General features: G+C 42.0%; 1 protein-coding gene across 3 annotated transcripts in view; it reads left to right on the plus strand.

Annotated features, from left to right (window-relative positions):
* SPATA5 (spermatogenesis associated 5) overlaps positions 1-23799 on the plus strand; it is a 300327-nt gene that overhangs the window by 44029 nt on the left and 232499 nt on the right. For all 3 annotated transcript variants that reach the window (XM_018561119.1, XM_018561121.1, XM_018561120.1), the window contains exon 10: positions 22934-23088. In XM_018561119.1, the coding sequence (XP_018416621.1) occupies positions 22934-23088 (155 nt within the window). The remainder of the gene's footprint in view (positions 1-22933; positions 23089-23799) is intronic.

Consider the following 23799-nt stretch of genomic DNA (forward strand, 5'->3'; position numbering starts at 1 on the left):
CAAGCTGCTTTAAGGACTTACCTTGAGTGATGCCTCTTCATCCGATCATCTTCTTCCCACCAGTAGTTTTCAAACAGACTGCTGTTTCTTCTGTGTCCCACAGAGTCTGGCCGACGTACACGCTCCCGGCTGCATGCATTGACTTACAGTTTGTCTCTCTTCCTCTCCCCGCCTGTGTTCTCTACTGCGCATTCTCCTGCACACATCCTCCTGCATGGCCGTTCAAGAAGCTGATTTCTACAGCCAGGAGTGAGCGGCGCAGGCCTAGGTACGTTTTTACCTGTTTAGCAAGTTTTTTTTTTAAATGCTATTTGCATATATCTACTGCTTGCTAGCAGTAGATAGATATATGTAAAAAAAAAGAAGCTTACTTCCCACTGACTTTCTTTACATTTCATATGATTTAAGACCCACCCTATTTTGTCTCTGCCATAATTAATGACTCCATTCAAATATTAGGGTCCAGCATATACTGTACCTTTGTTCTGGAATCCTATCAACTCTCTTCTCCCATAAGCAGGACAGCTGTTTTTGCAGACTTGATTGGCTGTCTCTTCTCGAATATCAGGCCTCCAAGCTCCTGGTTGTAGGATTCATGAAGAAGGATAAGTATTCTATATGTCTCCCTTACATTTTCACCATTACTAAGTAGAGTGATTTAACAATGTTATGTGAACCGCGTGGCCGGGATGTGATCTGAGAAGGACGCACATTAGCGGAGCTCCATTCCTTGTATCCTTCTGAGATCACGGCACAACTCTTTTACTCATTGCTCATTTACTTCATGTAGACTATTGCTACATCCTTTGGGCGACTTCAATTATGTCTCCTAGCAAACGCAAGACTCCGCGGTCATCGGTGGGTCCTCCGCGTGTTGCTCCTGAGGCAGCCATTTTGGCCACGTTGGCTGAGTGCAACAGGATGTCAGTCGGCACACAAACTGCTCCGGCGGCAGCTGCGGATGATCAGCCTTCGAGCATGGATATCCTTGCGGTGAACACCACCTGCAAAGAAGCACTTACCTCCAAGATCGATTTTCTTTTCTTGGATGCCAGCTTTATTAGACATGATCTTGATAAGTTTTATACCCGCATGACCGACACAAGGGGCCGCATCTCTCAGCTGGAGGTTTCGGTGCAGACGAATTCCACAGAAATGCAAGCTCTTTGACATGGGTGTACTTCATGATCGGGTGATTGACACCGAGAACAGGCTCCGACGCAACAATGTTTGAATCCTGGGCCTCCCGGAGCGAGCGGAAGGTGACCGGCCTGCTGACTTTGCAAGGCTTTTCTTTTGTCGAGCTTTTCCACCTTCAAGATATGTCTGCCACATTTGTTGTGGAACAGGCCCACTGTGTCCTTTTGAGGCCTCCGGTACCTGGGGCTCCGCCACGGCCTTTCCTCATATGTCTCCTGAATTACCACCATCGGGATCTGGTTCTCGCTGATGCCTGCAAGCATTCATCTTTGTTATATGAAAACTCCTGCATCTTCTTATTTCCCGATTATTAGTCTGAGTTACAACAACGCCGCCACTCCTTTGCTGAGGTGCGCCAGTGACTCCATGACAAAGGTCTCAAATACAGTCTCCTCTACCCCAGTCGCCTTGGAGTTGTTGATGGACACAAAGCTTGTTTCTTCCATATTTCGTCAGCCGCGACATCCTAGCTGGATGCTTGTTGATGCACCGCAAGTGTACCTGTTTTGCACATTTGTGTGCTCCCCTTGGGACTTGTCTTCTGTTTATTAGGTCCCTTTGGAGTGACCTGCTAATGGCCCATCTATCTACTAAGCCAGGGGTGCCCACAAGGTCGATCGCGATCTACCAGTCGATCACGTAGCGATCACTGGTAGATCGCCATGTCCTCTCCTACCGCCGCTTCTCTGGATCCCCGCTGCTCTCCACAGCGGGGATCCGAGAAGAAGTGAAGGAACCGGTGGCGGGGGAGGGCGGAGGACCGAGCCGCTGTCACTAACTAATGCAGAGCAGTGAGGAGAGAGAGAGAGACGCTCGGCCAGGATCTGACAGCCGGCGCCTCTCTCTCCCCTCACTGCTCGTCCGTTCTGTCACAGCGGCTCCGCCCCCCCAGCCATGTGCCACCTGATGGAACCCTCCATTATAATTTTTCTTTGTGCCCTCATCTTTTTGTTCATGAACAGTTTTGGCCATGGGGTTCCTTTTTTTTACTCCCTAGCTGACATTTTTTGCTATATTTTTCTCTGGTCTAGGGAACAAACCCACCAGCACTATTCATGTTTCCTGGTTTTTTCCTGGTGTTGCTGGCTGAGTAGGGTGTTTATCTTTCCTGGGTGTTTTTTGTTCATTTACGTCTTGGAACGTCAGAGGTCTTAAATCTAAGTTTAAAAGGGCCCTAATGTTCCAATACGTAAAGTCTTTAGCCCCACATATACTTCTCCTGCAGGAGACCCACCTCACTGGTAAGTTACTTACGCTCAAATGTCCTTGGGTTAAAAAATCGTTCCACTCCATGTACTCCTCCTTTTCTAGGGGGGTTTCTATTTTAATGCATAAGGCACTTCCCTGTGTTGTTGACGCAGTCCATACTGACCCCAATGGGAAATTTGTTATTTTAATTCTTACTCTCTGGAGGCAGTGATACATTATAGGTAATGTTTATTTACCTCCTCCCTTTAAACAGGATGGGCTGTATACCCTACTGGATAAAATCTCTCCCTATTGTCCCTCAGAAATTCTATTTATGGGTGATTTCAATGCTGTCCTTTCACCAGTTCTTGATAGATCCTGTTCTTCCTCTGTATCCATTGGTGATCTCCTTGCTTGGACGTCTGCCGCATGTCTTGAGGAGCTTCGGAGATGGAGAAATCCGGATCGAAGGGCCTACTCTTGTTTTTCCTCCACCTACAGAACTTCCTCCCGGATTTATTTGGCATTCAGTAATCACTCTCTCCTAGCTGATGTGCTCTCGGTTGACTACCTGCTGGGGGGACTCTCTGATCACTGACCTCTGGCCCTGACCCTGCAGACTTCTCATAAAAAGAATGGGATGTTTGGCACTTGGGGGGCGCATTGGATCTCTCATCGTATGGCGAATAACAGCATTTCTCCTGCATTAGTTTTTTACTGGTCCTTTAACTCCTTGACAGCTTCTCCCGCACTGCTCTGGGATGCCTGTGAGGCTTATGTCTGTGGTCAGTATATGTCTCTCATCCAGGTCATCAAGAAGGAACAGTAAGCCTGTACCAAGACGTTTCAGGATGAGGAACATAGGTGGGTGACCCAGTATAATGCATCTCCTACTTCTGATAACTTTCAGTGCCTTATGTCCGCTAGATGGATTTTACAGCTGCACTTCATGGAGGTTACTAGGAATGATTTATATAAGCAGGAATTCTTTGAACATTGGGTAAAAAATGGAAGACTGCTGGCTATCTCAAAATGATAGACTGTTCACAGTGGTCTCTGGACTTCAGTCACCTGATGGTTCGCTTCTCACCCAGTCTAATCTTATTTTGCAGGAATTTGAGAGATACTACATAAACTTGTATACCTCTTCCCTACCTCCCACTTGCTACTCCACTGCTGTTCTGGCCATATTAGATAGGGTGGCACTTAACTGGTTGTCTGATAGGGACCGTGAGGCCTTGGTTAAGCCTGTTTCTGTGGAGGAAATTTTGATAGTTATTCACTGCTTGTAAAGCCCCTGCGCCAGACAGTCTTCCTATTGAGTTTTTATAAAACGCATGCCGACAATATTGCACCTCATCTCTGTGATATGTTCACTAGTTGTCTCCTGAAGGATGATTTACCATCTTCCATGAGTGAGGCTCATGTTACTTTGATTCATAAATCCCCAAAGGACCCCTTTTTATGCTCCTCATACCGTCCCATAGCACTGCTTAATTGTGATCTCAACATTTTGACAAAGATTTTCAGTTTACGCCTCCAAGGTTTCTTACATAAGTTAACTGACCCTGATCAAACTGCGTTATTGCCCCGTAAGTCGACTGCCGTTAATATCCGCAGACTGTATACGAATATCTCTGTCCCTCATGCTAACATAGTTACCAGAACTATTGCATACCTTGACATTGAGAAAGCCTTTGACACTGTGGGAGGTCCTTAAAAACATGGGGTTCTCTTTGCAATTTGTTCAGTCGTTACAATTGCTCAACTATAACCCTCTTGCTGCTATCAGGCTGGGTGGGATGCTTTCCTCCTTAAAATCCAACAGTGGACAAAGGGGAGAATCGGGCACACAAAAGAGAAGGCAGGGAAAAGTGGCGAGGAGAGAGCGGTTGACTGGAGGCTGGACCTGTCACTGCTGAAGAAGGGAACTGTGAGAGGTAAGTGTGCCACAATGTGCAAGTAAGCTGTGCATACTTGCATTTCAATGCTCTAATGGAGACTCTGGAAGTCAAGTCAGTACATGCAGACACTGCTTCATGCCTGCAGTATAAGCCTTCTCTCACTTCATAACCTTTACATGTAGTACCAGTCGTATCCCTTTCTTCTAATAAGCTGTGAATGTGCTCCTGCAAAGATTCAGATTAATACTGTAAGTGTGCTGGTGCACTTACAACATGCATTGATGCAAGGGAGTGTGTGCACATCATAGAATCATATGACTGGAGGTTACAGTCCCATCAGAACCTAGAAAGGATTACGTAATATTTAGAGTGAAGATACATTGAGTGGATGCTCTGACTAGCAAAGTTGCAGTGTTCCCTGGATAACAGTTCACTGGTTTTCCTTGCTGCCTAAAATGTATTTTAAACATATTATTATTGTTGTTACTGCAAAAACCTGGCTTTTTAAAATGTATTAATTTACAGGACTGATTGCTGAGCCCTCAGGACATTAATCTCTTAGTGCGTGCATAAATTTGTAATGTCACAAGAAAGATAAGCCTTGTTTTTTTCAAAACCACAAGGAAATGTTAATAATTGAGCAGGGAACAAGCTGCAGAGTTCACTGGCTGGCAATCTAGCTTTCCTAATATAGGGATTTATTGCGATCATGGCCTTCTAAGGCAGCCTGCGCAGCTGCATCAGGATGAATGTAAATAGAGCCTGATTTCTTCAAGAAGGGGATTCATGTGATTTGTTTAGAGTGGAAGGAAGTATTTAGTTTGTAATGCTTAAAATTAATCTTCAATATCCGCACGATCTGCACACCATTTTGGCGTGCTGTTATGAAACACTGGGCCTCTGATGTGATAGCATCATGGGGGCCAGTGAGGTTTCGAAGCATTGTTTAAAGAGTAAGACTAGACAGTGAAAGTCTAATTGAATCCAGACAGGACTGTATTATTTGAAAGTTTATTATCATTTAGAGGAAGGAGGGGGGAGGGTGCAACAGGAAAATGAATGACTTAAGCATGCTTTTCCCCCCTCCTTCCTATATATCCTGAAGATTACAGCAATTATCTTCTTAAAGGAACACCAGCACTGAAATAAGTATTATTGCCTCCTCCACATGTGATTCATGTCATAAAATTACTCTGAACAGGAATTCATGTGTTTATCTAGCAAGGCGGCTAAGTGGTTTCATCATACAGCAGTCTTTGAACCTTTGCTTTGCTCATGCAGGGCAGTGCTACAGGTTTACTTAAATCCCACCAGCAGCACTTCTCTTCCCTTCAATCCTCCATCACTCCATTCATCCACTGGCAGTAAGGAGGAAGCCATGTGTGAGCTCCATGTTTCAGCTTGGATTTTTCACAGGGCTAAGGAGACTCTCCCTGCCCCCATGTGACAGTGACTAGTGCTTGAATGGCCAAAGGCCAAGCACCAGCATTGACATGTGGAAGAAAGGCTAATAAATCACATGCTTCCCCATACCTAGAACCAGGTATTTATTTATTTATTCATGGTGGGCAAACGGAACCCCCAGGAGATTAAAGGAGAGGTGGTTTAATGAGGCAGCCTCTCTATGGGTTACATGGGAAACGGCAGGCAGAGCGTTGTGCCTGCTGCCCTCTTTCTGGCCAGAGCTTCCCAGGTTGCTAAGAGCCATGCGAGAAGATGTGTAAGGGCCATACACATTTCCCCACTCAAGTAGAAAAGCCAGGATGTCAGCATAAAATCCATGCAACAAGCATTTTTAGAAGGAGGTCAGCAGTGGCTGCCTCCGTATTTCTGTATTGACAGGTTTACTTTTGTTAACAGGCCAGCACTCAGATTGACTGTGTTGGCAAGCAGGGGAAGCAATGATATCACTCCCGTGATCATGTGACTGTACTTGACTAGTAATTGGCTGCTAGGCCTGAGCACTGTCACAGGAGAGCAGGTCATATGCTCCTCAATATTTGGAAGAGCTGGGTTGTGTCAGCTGCAAGGGAGCGCAAATATAGGGGTTGGTTAATATTCAGAGACATTGTCACTATGTCCTGCATGGGAATGATGATGTTGTCTTTTCAGAGACATTGTCACTATGTCCTGCATGGGAATGATGATGTTGTCTTTTCAGAGAAATTGTCACTATCTTCTGCATGAGAATGATGATGGTGTCTTTCCAGAGACATTGTCACTATTTCCTGCATGGGAATGATGATGTTGTCTTTCCAGAGACATTGTCACTATGTCCTGCATGGGAATGATGATGGTGTCTTTCCAGAGACATTGTCACTATGTCCTGCATGGGAATGATGATGGTGTCTTTCCAGAGACATTGTCACTATGTCCTGCATGGGAATGATGATGGTGTCTTTCCAGAGACATTGTTATTATATTCTGCATGGGAATGATGATGGTGTCTTTGTGAACTAGGATGTCTCTAAACCTGTGTGAACTAAAATGTACTATATTAATATAATAGTCAGCACTGACAGTGGATCATCACTGTCTTCAAACAAAATGGTCTTCTTTAAAGGGAGGCAGCAGACTACATCCGACAGGGGTATGTTATACACTATTTAGAGGGAAACTGTTGAATAAAATATTGTCTTCTGATAACTGTATACAGGTTCTTATAACTCTTGGAGATTCAGTTGGGTACATCTTGCATTTCCAGAAGTGCCCACTAGCTTTGGGTCTATCGGTGTTGGGGGGGATCACAGAACTGACAGAGTTGTAATTATTTTGACAGGTAAAACACTTTACATGTGGAAGGAATGGGGGTGATTATTTAGCAGCCTACATTAAAGAATGCCTGACAGGTGTGCAGGGCAGAGCTAACCGATTAATGGGGGATGAGGTGTGGTTGAATGTAATTATCATGAGATGTTTAACTGCGTATTGTTCTTTGTGAACAGAAGTAATTATGTTGACAGTGAGATACATTGTTATTTACCATATATATTAGAGTTGCTATCATGGATGTCATGACTCAATAATAAAAGCTGGTAAATATTGTGTTTAGATGATTTTCAACAGTTACTATTATCATCAAGAGTCTGTAAAGTAGTCTTGTATTTTCTTTTTTTACTTTCATTTGGTGAAATGAAAAATATTTGTTTTGGTTCTGGATAGAGTGGGGAAGTATTAGCACTTCTTTTTTTACTACTATATGTGGGAGAGATTCTATCACTTCCTGTTTGATAAAAATGTTGCCCCTAGAAAAGAAAGTAATCTTTCTAATGGCAGCATAGACCCAAACATGCTTTACATCTACATTAAACCTTCATTTTGTTTAATATTCTCGTTTATGGGGGTCAGACTGCAGAAGGGCGAAAGCCACCGAAGTAAGGCTTACTGACATGGTCAGCTGCAAGCGGTTGTCTTCCGCCGTGAGCCTTACACCGGTGGCAGCAAAATTGTTAAATTGGCACTGTCTGTGTTCCTGTTGTGGAAATTTCTTCACACTTTCTGTTTTAGTAACACATGTTTTAGTACAGGAAGCCAAAGAAACTTCACAGTGGGTCCCATTACAAGACATCTTAAGCCCGTGACACACTTCACGCAAAGCCCTGCAGAGCGAAGCAAAGCTGTCCGGCATGGAGCTTTGCGTGCAGTGTGTGAGCTGAGTGCAGGAAGATGATTGACTGCACCTTCAGCCAATCGTTTCCTGCGTAACAACCGGTCAGACGTCGCATCCTGACGCACGGGTTTATACGCGCGAGCCGATTGGCTGAAGATGACATTTTTTCATCTCGGCACGCTTAGCTATGCAAGCTCTCGCAAGCTGATGTCCTGGGGAGAAAATGACATCACACACTGCTCGTGAAGGCATCGCACCACCGCTCCACGCTGCTTCGCGTGCAGCGTGTCACAGCCTTTAAGCACATCATGTTTAAAGGAGAACTCTTTATTGTCACCAACAGGAGAAAAACGTTCCTCAGGCAGTAGTGACAGTCAGTGCTGTCTGGAATATTAATTTTAACCAGTTTGCTGTTCTAAACTTACATTCCAGGATGGCTGTCAAATCAATAGGATATAGCTAACTGCTGAGACACTGGGGGTGATTTACTAACCTAAACACACACACACACCAGGTGTGTGTGATTTTCACACAGCAAAACGTATTTATCAACCAAAAAGTCTCTAAAAGCCTATTTCCACTAATGCCATATATGGAAAAATCATGCACATGATGCATATATAATGCTGCTTCACAGTTTAGACAAAAATGGTTAGCTCATGCATTTACATTCCTGCATTCATCAACGCAAGCAACATAACATAGAGCTAATTTACACCACATTACCTTGCAATTCATTGCAGGGCTTTGCACAACACACCTGCTGGGTGTGTACACACTACAAAGGTGTTTCGATTCCTCCCATAGATCATGCTGGGAGGGAACACACTACAGAGGTGTATACACGTTCGTGGTGTGTTTAAAAGGTTAGTAAATCAACCCCACTGGCTTTATCAATGTTAGGTAAAATTCTGATATCACTTTGTCCTAGCAAAATCCTACACAAATGATACTCACACCTCTACTAAGACAAGTCCACTTTAAAAGGAAATAAGCCAATGCATGCAATGTCTTTGGCAGACTTGTTTCACTTATTTATACATTTATTTTTTAACAGAGAGCACAGCATAAGCAAGGTAATGAAGAACAGATACATTGTTCTTGGTTAATGGAAATTGAATAACATTTCTCCCAATTTGCAAATGAATAAACGGACAGTTTTGCTGCCCGGAAAAGGATTGCACACTTGAGTTGTTCAACAACAAAGGAAAAAAAAAAAAAAGTGTATGTTCTGCCAGATATTTTCCCTTGTATGAAATGTTTTGTCACTTTAGTTACACGTTAACTATCATTAACCCCTAGCATTTGTAGACAATGTACCCCTTTTGTTGGAGCTATCCAGTAATATTAGATTAGATTTATTTATAAAAGTACAGTATCTGAGGGATGAAATGTCTCCAACAGTCTGTTTTGCCTTAATCCAGATTCAGACTTTTAAGAGACACTTTCACCTGTCCAAACACTGTCATGTGGGAGAGGACAGTAAAGTCATCCACCACCGTTAGCGCAGATACCAGAGCTTACTCAGGGTTGACTCCTGCAGCAGGAATGATCATTAAATATGTTTTGTAGGGTGGAGGGGTGCACTATCATGACTGTCCCTTTGCACTGAATGGGCAACAGCCAAACTTGTGAGTGTTGATTGCTGTGAACCAACAGTGACTGTTTGAGACAGCTCCTTCATGACATACTTTGGTAAATAAGGCTTACTGTCATAGATCTGTTTGGGTTTGATCTTGTGGGTCCTAGTACTTGCTTTATGTACTTCATTAGGACACACCGCACTACTGGTGCTTGCCTTGTGCACTTCTCTAGGATGCCCTCCACTGCTGTTGCTTGCCTCATGCACTTCTCTAGGATGCCCCGCACTTCTGCTTGCCTCGTGGACTTCTCTAGGATGTCCCGCACTGCTGGTGCTTGCCTCGTGCACTTCTCTAGGATACCTTGCACTGCTGGTGTTTGCCTCATGCATTTTACTGAGATGTTCAACACTCCTAATTCTGACTTTTTCCGTAGGGACCTCTTAATCCACTGAATAACTGATGGCTGTTAATGTACCACTGATTTCTACAGGTTCATAATCTGAATCTGACTCTTAAATGCTTTAATTAGACATCTAAGAATTATATACGCCTCCTGACTACTGTATATTTTTTGAACATGGGGGCAGTACAGCAAAACCTGCACAAAAAGAAAATGGTTGATGCTAATGTGTAAAATAAGTGTGTAACATCGCTGATGGGAAAATTAATAAAAATAATATTAAATGTAATAATATAAAAATATTCAATGATTGAATACATAAATAATTAAAGGAGAACTATGGGGTTAGGGCTTTTCCCCATAGTTCTCCTAAGGGTAACGGGAGGACACAACTAGCGTCCTCCCGTCACTCACCTCATAGTTCTCCTTTAAATAATAATTCACGCCTGACCCAGAAAAATTATTACCAATGCCAGTTGTAAGAAAAATTCCTCTCTCTCTCACAATGGCTTTGTCTGATTAGGAGAATGCCCAGATATTGCAATGTAATTCTACTGTCTACTGTCAATGCAATCAGTAGCATTACGAGCACACCCATGTGTGCATGCTACTGTAAACAAGGACTTTTAAATGCATCTGGGCAGTACCTCAGATGGATGACCGTTTAATTACAACAGCCAGTCCTGGGGTGGTTTATTGCATGGGTTCAACATTAGACAGTAGTAAAATGTTGCCTGCATTATTACAATGCTCTGAAAGGTTACAGCTAGTTAGACTAGAGCACCCATTATAGTGGAAGCCAAAGCAGAATAAAGATGTGGTACGTGCATTAAAAACGTTCATTTTAAAAGTAAACTGTGAAACTTTCATTAGTCTGTATTGTTTTAGAAAAACTGTCGCATGACAATAAACAAAAATGTATCAGTACTCGTACTTGTAAGTACTCGGCAAGTACCAGTACTCATACTCGCAAAACTGGTATCTGTGCATCCCTTTATTTATATTTATAAAAACAGAACTGTACATTAATACAGAGATGTACAAATCCCAGGAGCTCCGTGTGCTCCTTACAAATGACAGCTGACTCGTAACTTCTTAATTTTTCTCTAGTCTAGTCTTGGAGCTCAAAAGTATCGGTACATGTACTCGTACTGGTACCGAGTACTGTACTTGGTATCTGTGCAACCCTATGTGAAAGGTCCACAAATACGCTTATAAATTTAGTTCTCACGTTCCCGCTGGTCTGTTTCTTAATTCGAAGCATGAAGCCGATGAAAATGGATCACTGCACAGCCTTAAACTATGAGAAACTATGAGGGGATTTGCTCTACAAGTCACTTAGTATGCATGACATAGGAAGGTACCATTCTATCACTCAACCTCAGCAGGCAGTGGGAGGAGTAGAGAGGTAATGATGTAATTGAAAGTTTCTGCTTCTTTGCCATACTGTAAGCTGTGGTGGAACTGGTGCCACAAATACATCTCATAGGACTACCCAGATCAGGACGGAGATTTACTATCTGATTATTATCAAGAATGCTGGGTGCCGAGCAATAATATAAATGCTTAGGCACATTGCTATTAACTATTGCCAAATAAGACTTTTCCAGTATATAAGGCTTTTAAGGTATATTTATCATTTTTCATTTTTACGCAAATATTTTGCATAGTGCTGAACGGTATTTTTACGGTTGTTAGTCTTTAATAAAATGTCTACTGTTCATTATTGCGTTGTCTGTTGGAAGCAGAACAATTATTTGCTGGGGGCTGTTGACAGTCCTGGCTTCTTGCTGGTACAAATTGTAGTTTCCTGCCCTATAAAGAATTGTGAAAGCACTGCACATCCACCCACAATGTCTCGCCAGCCAAAAAACTGTCCCATTTCCTAAGGACTTCACTTAGCTGTCAAGGGCTGCATTCATATTTAATACAAGAGTAATTGCATTTTAGGAAACCGTAATTGTTGGTAAAAGAATTATGAACCCTTACAAAATGTATAACATGTAACAAGCATCCAAATAAAGCTGAGACTACCAGGAAAGAAAATGAACAAACCACAAAACCACATCCTCTTTCAGTAGGGTAACCTAGGGCAAATGGACAAGTATTAAAGGAAGGAGCAGATTTCAGAGTGATTGCAGCTCACAAATATTAAATCCAGACATGAAAAAAAAAATCACTGTGGAAGTTATTTGACTGCATATTTTCCTGTCAGCTAATAGCACTCTGGTTCCTCAGTAACGTTCTACATTCAAATATAGCAATAGTATCTGAAGAATGGCTAGGATTTGTCATGGTTAGTCTAAAAAGAAAACATTATTTTCTAGTCTTTACTACTTATCCTTCAGCAGTTTTCCAATGCTGGTGCCTTGCTAGCTTAGAGAATGAAGACCTGGTATAACCTTATTATATGTTTATTTGATTAATGTTAGAATCCAGCAGCCACTAGTACAGATCATATGCCACATACAGTCACAGTGACTTATATAGTCTTAGTCTATAATGATTTTATGTTTATTTGTACTTCATTTGTTTTTTTAAAGTTTATAAGTTTTTAAACTGTTGTATGTTTTAATATCTAATATATACACCAATCAGCCATAACATTATGACCACTGAGGGGTGAAGTGAATAATATTGATTATCTTGTTACAATGGCACCTGGAAGTGGGTGGGATATATTAGGCAGCAAGTGAACATTTTGTCCCTGAAGTTAATGTGTTGGAAGCAGAAAAAATGGGCAAGTGTAAGGATTTGAGTGACTTTGACAAGGGCCAAAACTACAGCTCTTCTGGGATGTTCCCAGTCTGCCTACCAAAAGTGGTCCAAGGTAGGAAAACTGATGAACCTGCAACAGGGTCATGGACGGCCAGGGCTCATTGGTGCATGTGGGAAGCAAAGACTCCCAACAGAAGAGCTACTGAAACTCAAATTGCTAAAACAGTTGATGCTGGTTCCGATAGAAAGTTGTCTAAAGACACAGTGCATTACAGTTTGTTGCGCAAGGGGCTGTGTAGCCGCAGCCCGGGGAGGGTGCCCATGCTAATCCGTGTCCACCACCAAAAGCACCTACAGTGGCAACGTGAGCATCAGCACTGGACCACAGAGCAATGGAAGAAGTTGGCCTGGTCTGATGAATCACATTTTCTTTTACATCATGTGGATGGACGGGTGCGTGTATGTTGGCAGGGGCAGTGGCACCTACCTGAACATTGTTGCAGGCCAAGTACACCCCTTCATGGAAATGGTATTTCCTGATTGCAGTGGTCTCTTTCAGCATGATAATGCACAATGCCACACTGCAAAAATTGTTCAAGAATGGTTTGGCTTGAGGGACGCAACAAAGTGTTTGAGGTGTTGACTTGGCCTCCAAAGTCTCCAGACCTCAATCTAATTGAGCATCTGGGGGATGTGCTGTTAAAACAAGTCCGATCTATGGAGACCCCATCTCGCAACTTACAGGACTTAAAGTGGACCTTTACCCATATCTTTAAAATAACAACAAACACATTTAGAAATGTTTAGTAATAGCAATCTACAAACAGATACTTCTAGATAATTGCTGGCTTTGTATTCTTTGCATACCTTATTTCTCTTTTCTTTCCCAGTCTTCTGACAGTGGCCATGTTAACTAAGGACAGATTACTAGCTCTCCATTTACCCTGAAAATCTGACACATGTGACTAGGACATGTGACCATGCACATAATCTCAGGGAATGAAAATGCCTTTCCCTGAGATCTCATGAGATTGCAGATGAGATTTCTCAACAATGCTCTCCCAACAAACCTTCCCAGGGTGCAATGCTTTGGCACAGTACATGATTTGTGCCAGAACTGGACCAGGAAGTAGATAAACTCTATTTGTAAGTAAATGAAAAACAAATTTGTTTAACTAATGAATGTAATAGGATTTTAAGTCAGCATGTAGAGCTGTATGCTGATGTGAGTTTTAGTAAAAGGGGGTAAAGGTCCACTTTAAAGGATCTGCTACTGATGGCTTGGTGCCAGATACCACAGCATACCTTCAGTGGTCTAGTGGAGTCCATGCCATGACGTGTCAGGGATGTTTTGGTGGTACCTACTCAGTATATATATATATATATATACTGTATGCAGTATATACACACGCACACATTGGTAGTTCCTTTTTAGTCTAATAAATAAAAATGTACATTTATGTAAAAAACTATTTACATTCCCTTTAAAACTACACACCTGTATGAATTGTAGATGAAGCTTTTACAATGCATACAGAGCACATAGCCTGCCTGCTTAGAATTTCAGATTCTCATCCAGACGTTGCTGTAGTTCACAAGTCCACTCATTTCCTATCGTCCCTCCTTTTTGTTTTGCCTGCTTGTAATGCAGACATAGTACTTGTAAACATGGCTGAATACTGTCCCAAAAACATAACGCCTGATATATCAAGGTGCCAATACTGAGAGGTTTTTCACACGCACCAGTCAATTTTACATTTACTATGAATGTTTTAATCTGATTGACCATATTTAGAGCAAGGACAGATGAAAGTGTGCAAAGAGTAGGAAGTAGACTCACTTGCCCAATGGATAAGAAGCTGTGTGAAATCTGTTTTCACCTTTTCACATTAAAGATCCAATAATTAGGCTCAGAAAGTGAGAAGACCAGGTCCAGTTTGACTTTTACTGCTTGATATCTGCATACAGCTTCAACTGTTTGTGTCGCTGCTTCTCTGACATGCAGTTTTATAGTATCAGATGCTTATGCATTTCTAATTATGTTTAATCAGGTTGTAATCGTGTTTTTACAAGCATTCTGAGCTATTTTCCTTTTTATATAGGAAAAAAATACTGTATAGTGGAAGATTAGTCCCCTTTTAGATAATAGATAAGAATAATGAGGTTATAGTCAAAAATAGTCGAGTGCTCTGGAACTTTTCAGTCACATTAGAGACCTGGTCTTAAAACACCTAAGCGTGTCCACAATGTGTAGGTTACACATGGTCTTGCATGTATAATCTGGTAGGGTTAGAGATCTTACATGTGATTTTGCTTGTAGTGGCTTCCTGAAGAAACAAACACAATTGCACGCACATCTGAGATCTGCTGTGGGTTGTTGTGATATTTAATACAACTCGATGCGTCTTATTAAGTTTTGTGTGGTCAGGTTACAGCACTAGAGTCATGTGGGAGGAGAGAATGATTATGAAAATAGCTCAAGGAAACAGGAAAATACATGCTCTTATTCTCTGTCTGTTTTTTATTATCAAAGTTGAAAATATTTCCAGCAAATGATGACCCAAGAAGCGCCTTGTACATGAACATTCTACTCAAATTACTTTAGTCTTTATTTGGAGAGCTTTGATCACTCATTCCCCAATTTATGAAAGGGAACCTGAATTTTAGACACATAAATGGACTGGTGTTTCTGCCTTTCTGGGAGATTAAACTTGAACATGTAAGGAAACAAATTTATTTTTCGTGATTTCCACACAGTTTGTTTATATGCAGTTGATTCACCAATGTTTTCATTTTAGAATTAATTTTTCAAATTCTATGACCAGTTCATGTTTCAGTTCTGATTCACCCCTGAGCATTTTGTAGCTTAAAGCTCATAGCTCCAAAACGCTAAACAACCAAAATCCCATACTTTTAAACTGTTTCTGTTCAGATATGATCTCTCAGGCATCTGTAGCTTGACACCTGAAGCTTAAAAAGATACATGAGCTACTTTGGAAGCAGAATGGGGTGTTTTTGGTCCATAGACTTGGAAGCACCTGAAAAACTCCTGAAAATTAGCATTTTTCAAGACTAAACAACCATCTCCTTTAACTGGTACCTAGCTTTTAATTGGCTACAAAAAAACCGAATGGGTGAATAATGCTAAAAACGAATGTTCTTAAAGGAGAACTATGAGGTGAGTGCTTTTCACTCACCTCATAGTTCTAGCCGACCTGTGACAATGAGACTGTCACAGGTCGGCTCAGTAGATCGGGAGGTGAGTGAACACATACCGCATTCGCTCACCTCTCGATCCTGTCACGGCTCTCTGCCATGACAGGGGAGGTGCTGGATTCCCCCCTCCCCGCTCCGATCCGCCAGCGCTGACTGGGGGAACGGACGGGGGAGGGGGCGGGTACAGCTGGCTCTGCCTCTAGATAGGCAGAGCCAGCTGTCAGTCACGCAGCTGGGCGGATCCAGACATAATTGTCGGGATCCGCTTCAGCTGCGGCGTCTCAGTATACCGCGAGCTACAGCTTGCGGTATACTGAGCCTAGGGGGACGGGAGGACGCTAGTTTGTGTCCCTAAGGAGAACTATGGGGAAAAGCTTTAATATTTTCTTTCCAGTCCAAAACTCCTTTAATACTTTTTTTCCAGTTCAAATGTAGTGTTGCAATAATACATTATGGTCACTAGATGGAGTTTCCCAGTTCGAATTTAGTTTGTTGTTGTACTGATACATTATAGCCACTAGATAGAGCTGAGGAGCATAGGAAATAAGTATTTATTTCCTATGCTCCTCAGATCCATCTATTAGCCATAATGTATTATTATTATTATTATTATACAGGATTTTTATAGCACCAACAGTTTGCGTAGCGCTTTACAATCTAAGGATGACATTACAGTTACAATACAATTCAATTCAAAACAAGATGGTTAGGAGGGCCCTGCCTGTGAGAGCTTACAGTCTAAAAGGGAGAGGCAAGAGATAGAAAAGGTGGTAGCTGTGTGGGGATGAGTTGTTTGAGAAAGTAATAGTCCCTCGGTTAGGTTGAGGTGGGATAGGCTTCCCTGAAGAGATAAGTTTTCAGGGATTGCCCAAAGGCAGACTGAGTAGGAGATAGCCGAACAGGTTGGGCGAAGGCAGTTCCAAAGGATGGGAGACACTCTAGAGAAGTCCTGAAGGCGAGAATGGGATAAGTGGACAAGGGATCTAAAGAGCAGGAGGTCTTGGGAGGAGCAGAGTGGACAGTTAGGGTGATACTTTGAGAGGAGGTTGGAAACATAGCTGTGGTTGGCTCTGTAAGTGGCTGTTAATATTTAAAATTGTATTCTTTGGGTGATTGGAAGCCAGTCAATGGATTGGTAGAGGGGGGTTGCAGGCACTGAGTGGTTGGTGAGGTGGATGAGTCTGGCAGCAGCATTCATTGTAGACTGAAGGGATGGGCATAGCCTGTGTAAAGGTGGGCCAATGAGGAGGGAGTTGCAATTGTCGAGACCAGAGATAAAATGTGAGTGGGTTAGTAGCTTTGTCGTTTCATTGGTTAGGAAGGAACAAAATTGGGAGATGTTACGAAGGTGAAGGTGGCAGGGTTTGGATAGTGATTGGATGGTGAGGTCATAGCCCAGAATTACACCTGGCATGGGGTGGAGGGAGGGATAGTTCTGCTATCAGTCTCATTGAGAAAGGTGGGGGGAGGAAATATAATGAGCTCAGTTTTTGAAAGATTGAGTTTTAAGAAGTTGTGTGACATCCAGACTAATGTGTTAGTAAATTAGTGATGCACAAGGACACTGAAGGGGTGAGCTTTGAAATGGAGAGATATATTTGTGTGCCATCAGCATAGAGATAGTATTGGAATCAGTGCAAGGTTATTAACTGGGAGGAGGTGTAGATAGAGAAAAGAAGGGGTCTGAGGACAGAGCTTTGGGGGACCCCAACAGAAAGAGGAAAAATAGGAGGAGGTAGATTATTAGTACAAATACAAACTACATTCAAATTGATTACTTCTGCCACAGTTGGTAATGTGTGTTATATTGGAATGTTGTTTTGCATTCACTTTTTAAAGCAGATGAAATGCAGAAGACAAAAATGGTTCAATGGAAACGGCTTATTTGCATGAAATTGAATAGCACATGAAAATAAGTGTAGCAATTCCAAAGAAAATAATAGCAAAATTCAATCTAAAAAAATAATATGTGTAGCAGGTTTGGAGCGCATATTTTTCATGGGTAGAACATGATCTAAAACTGTCCTAAAAAGATGTAGCAAAGTTACGGAGAAGTCCATGCCTGTTCCCCGAATTTGTGTTTATACCACACCATATTTTTTTTAAAATTCTTTCTAAGTTAGGCTCTGTTCAGAGAATTGTGGTTGTAAACTACATGCAGCTCTGTGTGTTTTCCATTAGGTTTAGTTCATGATGCCTATGCATATGTTTTTGTGTGTTGACACATATTTTACATGCATTTTCTTGCATTTCTGTTTTTAAAAACGATGGATGTTTTCATTGCACAGATGCTTTAAAATATGCAAAAATGCATTGTACTTGAGGTTTTGTGCGTTACCTTTCATTCCTTTGAGCCTGAAAATGGGTGCTTATGCTGAGAAAATGGAGCATGAATTTTTAAAAAGGAAACTGTCAGAATAGAAATATGGGAATGTCCCTTACTAAGTCATTAAGATAGTCAGATGTAATCTAAAATCTAACAATTGCCAACTTCCAACTTCCTAACCTCCCAAGCTGCACACAAAATAGGAGTTGACAGACAGATTGTTAGACTTCAGGTGACCTCTGTCCCACAGACCTAAACTGATTAGATATTGGGGGGGAATTAATGAAGGGTGTCTGAGAAATACTTTGCCTGAACTGGAGTGCAGCCAATCAGATTATACATTTGAATTTTCTGTGGGCCCGTTTACATCAGATGCGTTGGGGCGCGTTTACATCAGATGCGTTAGGGCACGTTTACATCAGATGCGTTAGGGCACGTTTTACAATGCAGCCACAACGCACAGAACAAGGACATTTGCCTTGTTTCAAATGGTTTCAGTTCACACCGCGGCAGTATGTGCCTAAAAAAAAAAAGTACTGCATACAGTACTTCCTTTCAGTGCAGCATGGTGCAATGGTGTACAATCACACTGCGCTGTGACTGATAGAACTTAATGAAATGTAATTCGTGACATTTCAGTAAAGTTTTATCTAGAAAAAAAGTAAGCAGTGCAAATTATACATTTGTTCTTGGCCAGCTTGCAGAGATATAATAATTAAAGGGTAAATATTAAATTCCCTTATAAGCTCTGTTGTAAGAGTATCTATTAAAAATAGTATTCAGTAGTTATGTGAACAACTGCCAATGAAAAGAATGGGTTTTCCTTTTGTGTAGCAGTTTATAAGTAGTGAAGAGGCTCAATAAACAACAATAAACCACATAAATATTGAATAGGGCATAAATGCCATAAAATTACTATTTATTAAGTAATTCAAATGAAACCTTTTGAATGACAGGTTCAGATCCTTAAATTCTGATGTGTATTTCAAAGAAAAGCTAAATAACAAAGAAGTTGAAATGAGGTTTCACTGTATAGTTCAAGCAGTTTGGATAAACTTGCAGTTGCACACTTAATAATTTGTGTTCATCTGGCGAGTTTGATGGTCTGTGTACTGTTACAACTCGCCTGCCGTTGCCATTGGGCTTCTCTGGATAATTAGCTTAAACATATGATCTGCGGTCACAATAGGGAAGATATTTGTAGCATTTCCTTGCCTGCAGCCTGTAGCACGCTCCTTCTTCTCCAGCTGGCCTCCTGGAATGTTTTTATTGATACTGTACCGTATCCTGTTCATTATGAATGTGCCACATTACAGGAAGTCTGTATTGCAAATATTTGTGATTCTGTTACAGAGCCTGGGGAGTGAAGGCAGGTGTTCATGCCCTTTTATAGTTCTCGTGTCTTTCTCTGTGGGCACCAGATGCTACATAGTACACTTATATTTTAACCGACGATAGACATTTGGGAAAGGTCAGATGTGCATGCATAATCCGACTGTCTCATCAAACTTCCTAAATTAGTTTTCTCCCTAAACAAGAGTGCTTCAGAGGCAAAAGGGGAGAGAGAGGTTCACTTATGCACATTTCCAGTATAAGTGGAAAAGGCTTTTGCTCCCCATGAGTGCTCATTGTTGACTGTTGTGCACTGGCCCATAAACATTGGATCTTTATTGCTCTATTCAAATGGCTTGAATCCCCAGATTGATGAAAACTAGGGATGCACCGATACCAATTTTTCGGTATAAACTATGAGTACCAATATTTTTTTGTACCAATATCAGCATCCCTAGGTAGCGTGGGCCTGGTTTCCTGATTGCCCGGTAAGCTGGTGTTCTGTTGACAGAACACCGGCTTCATGCTCCTTCGTGACACTGCGAGGCAGCCTTGCTTCCTGACCAATCAGGTCATGACCTGACACCCCGGCTTCCTGATTGGCCGGGAAGCCAGGCTGCCTCGCAGTGTCGCTAGGCAGCGTGAAGCCTGCTTCCTAGCCAATCAGGAACCTGGGAGGTGGGTCAGGACTTGCTGCCTGGCTTCTTGATTGTCTGGGAATCTGGCTCCAAGCTCCCGCACGGCACAGAGGGAATCCCCCTCTGACCGTTGGTTCTGGTATCGGGGTAAGTACTCACCCAAATGCTCAGTATCAGTACCAATACCGATACCAGTATCAGTGCATCCCTATTGGAGACTAATTTAAGGGCTATGGACACCTTTCAGTTGTGGGATATGAAGCCTCACTAAAAATACGTATTTCAAACCACACACTTTTTTTCTAGTTTTTGGTTACATTTGCAAAAACTGACTATCGAGGGTCTCTAAAGGTGCCCATACACCTTACGACCATCGCAAGACTTTTGTCTTGCGATGGTCGTATGCTTCTTGAAAGCCCGTACGATCTGCCCACCTTGGACGGGCAGATCGTACTTGCGATCATCGAAAGCCCGCCCCGCTGAGGGGCGGGCTTCCGATGACGGCAATGCAGAACGGGCAGTGTGCGCGTGCGCACACCGGCCCGTTCCGCAGCTATCGGACGAGCAGGCTAGAAACCCGCCGAGAATCGTACGATTCTCGGCGGGTTTTCGAACATGTTGGCTCGACAAAAGACGTGCGACCGTACAGTAGAAACGGTCGCACGTCTTAGTTCACACTGCTCGATTCTCGTACGATCGCGGGATTTCGCCCGATTCTCGTACGAGAATCGAGCAGTGTATGGGCACCTTTAGAGAGTTTTTGTCACACCCGCATGCACTATTTTTCTTTTTGAGAGCTTCAAAGTGTCCCTTTTAATTATATCCAATGTTGGCAACTATGATGTAATGTGATACTGTTATCAAACCAAATACAAACTGACAGCATTAAGCATGCATGTTATGCTACCTGCTCCTAATGTATTAGTGCTGCCTGGTCCCACACAATGTTGGCTTCTCAAAAGTCAGTATTTGCAAAGAGATTAGGCACACCTGCAGTTCCCCTTTCCTTGGCCAATTTGATACCAAGCAAGGGGGAGTGTTCATCTGTGCCCCATACCCAAAAGCGGCAGAATTTTCCAGGGAGCTGTGGAAGTTGAGTGTCTTTTGCATTAGTACAATTGCATTTGATAGCATTAGTATACATTTGCTTTAAGTACTGCAGTATTCTGTAAATCTTTTTTTTATTGGGCATAGCTATACATTTTTCCAGTGAGATATTTCTGCCTTATTCTGTATGCTGTGCTGTACATTCTCTGTCCCACACCTCCCTCCTCCTTCTTTTCACTGTGCTTTATATTCCTATTCCACAGTGACTCATCCTGTACACTGCCCTGGGCTATACGTTCCCTATTTTGCACCGGCTCATTTTGTATGCTGTGCTGCATATTTCATATTTCACACCTTATTCTGTAGGCTGTGCTATACATTCTCTATTCTACACCACCTCATTCTGCACACTGTGCTGTACATTCTCAATTCTACACCACCTCATTCTGCACACTGTGCTGCACATTCTCTATTCCACATTGCCTTATTTTGTTTGCTGTACTTTCTTTATTCAATACTGACTCCTGCATTCTGCACCCTTGAACATACATTCCTTTTTCCACAATGCCTTATTGTGTACACTGTGCTGTACATTCATTTTAACACACACCCTCATTCTGCATGCACCATATGTTCCCTATTTAGTTCTATTTTCCCCCCGGGCAAAAAGATCCCAATACTCCTTCTTATTTTCATCCCACTGATCCCAACAATGGGACTTATGTTACGCACACTGATATCAATGATGGGGCTTATTTTATCCTACTTACACCAAGAATAGGACTTATTTTACTCCAACTGACACCAGTGATGTGCCCTTCTTACTCCTACTTTCTCTTCAGTTTACCCAAAAGCCCTGTTTTGTTTATTACTTTTTTCCCCACCTTTTATAATTTTGTTTTAAAATAATTGTATTGTAAGCACATGGCGCTTGAATAGCTTTAGCCAGGGAATGACAGCTGCCAGAGGGAAGATTCTGCAGACGGCAGCTGAATGTAAATGCAGCAGGTAGCGGGCTGGTGCAATAGCCAGCCTGCTATTGGCCGTTTCAATTTGCAATAGCCGATAGCAGGCTGGCTATTGCACCTGCCTGCTGCTTGCTGTGTCCTCCTCCCGGCATTAAGGAGAGAGCTCGGGGATCCAACCAATGAGTCGATAATGAGAATAGTTGACAACTATTCTCATAATCGATTGTTAGCATTTAATTGATTTGTTGGTTGCAGCCCTAGATTGGAGGCATGTTACATGGGACTAGTAGAGATTGCTGCTGTTACCTATGTCCACCCAAATTCATGCTACCACTACAATCTGATGGGGCCACACAAGTACAAAAGCCCTGCATGTGGCCCTTGGACAGCAGGATGGGCGCCAGGAAGTTAAAGTATCCTTAGCTTCTGGACAACCAATTCCACAGGTATAGTAAGTTAATTAGAATGATACATAGAGCACTGATGTTTAATAACAAAGTAATGATCCTTATTCACCTTTAACTAATTCTTAAATAGGCCATTTAATGTAGGTATTTTTTGTAATAGCATAGTAGAGCTTTATTTTCTAAAATAAAAAGTATCTGCGTGTCTCATTTCCACCACAAATCAAAAAGATTTTTATTCATCATTTTAGGATAGTGGATGGAGTATGCAGATAGATCCATTTTGGTTCCTTTTAACCCACCTCACTATTCTCTGCTTGTAAGAGCATCAAATTATTTGCCTGTTTTTCTTGATATTGCTTATGAAAGTATTATTTAATCTTTTGACTTTCTTTATAGGCTTGAATGCTTTGCGGAGAAAATTGGGAGAACTGAATAGTCCGTCAGACACTGAAGTGGCTGGCTTGGTGTTAATAACTCTGAACGATTTCATGCAAGCGATGAGTGATGTCAGGCCCAGTGCAATGAGAGAGGTTGCAGTTGATGTGCCAAAGGTAATTAATGTTTAGCACTTTCTTACGGAGAAATAGTCACAATTGGGCGTATGTAGAAATTGGAATATCCTGTCTAAAATACTGTAATTTTGCAGGTTGACATAACATGAAAGATGTACTTGTAACTAAAGGATTTATATTCCACCCTTTTATTTTATTTAATTTTTCTGAGCTTTATATTTTAGCCTGACACTTGCTGGGTTAGCCAACACATATACAGTTGTAATCAAAATTTTTCAATCCCCATTGCAAATCAGGTTTATTGGCAAATTTACAGACTTTCAGCTGTGTGCAATGAACAAATCAAACAAAGCAATTGAAATAGGTCAACACAACAAATGTTTCAAGTGGTTTCCCCAATTTCAACTGAAAATGCAACTTTTAATGACTTCTGCAGTCTCAAAATTATTCAGCCCTTTCATCATAAGCATCTTTAGTACTTTGTAGAGCACCCTTGCTGTTATGACCTGCTGCAAAGGAGATGTATAGCCAGACACCAGCTTCTGGCAGAATTCCTGAGGAATCTTCATGAGAATAAGCCCATTCCTCATCAACAGTGGCCTCCAGTTCACTTATATTCTTGGGTTTGTATGCGGCAACCGCCTTCTTCAAATCCCAAAAGAGATTTTATATGGGGTTCAAATCTTCCAGGACTTATGCAACCAAGCCTTGACAGAATTTAGATATGCTTGTGATCATTGTGATCATTGT

The sequence above is a fragment of the Nanorana parkeri genome, unplaced genomic scaffold (genome assembly GCF_000935625.1).
Source record: "Nanorana parkeri isolate BGI_ZX_2015 unplaced genomic scaffold, ASM93562v1 scaffold501, whole genome shotgun sequence".
NCBI lineage: Eukaryota > Metazoa > Chordata > Amphibia > Anura > Dicroglossidae > Nanorana > Nanorana parkeri.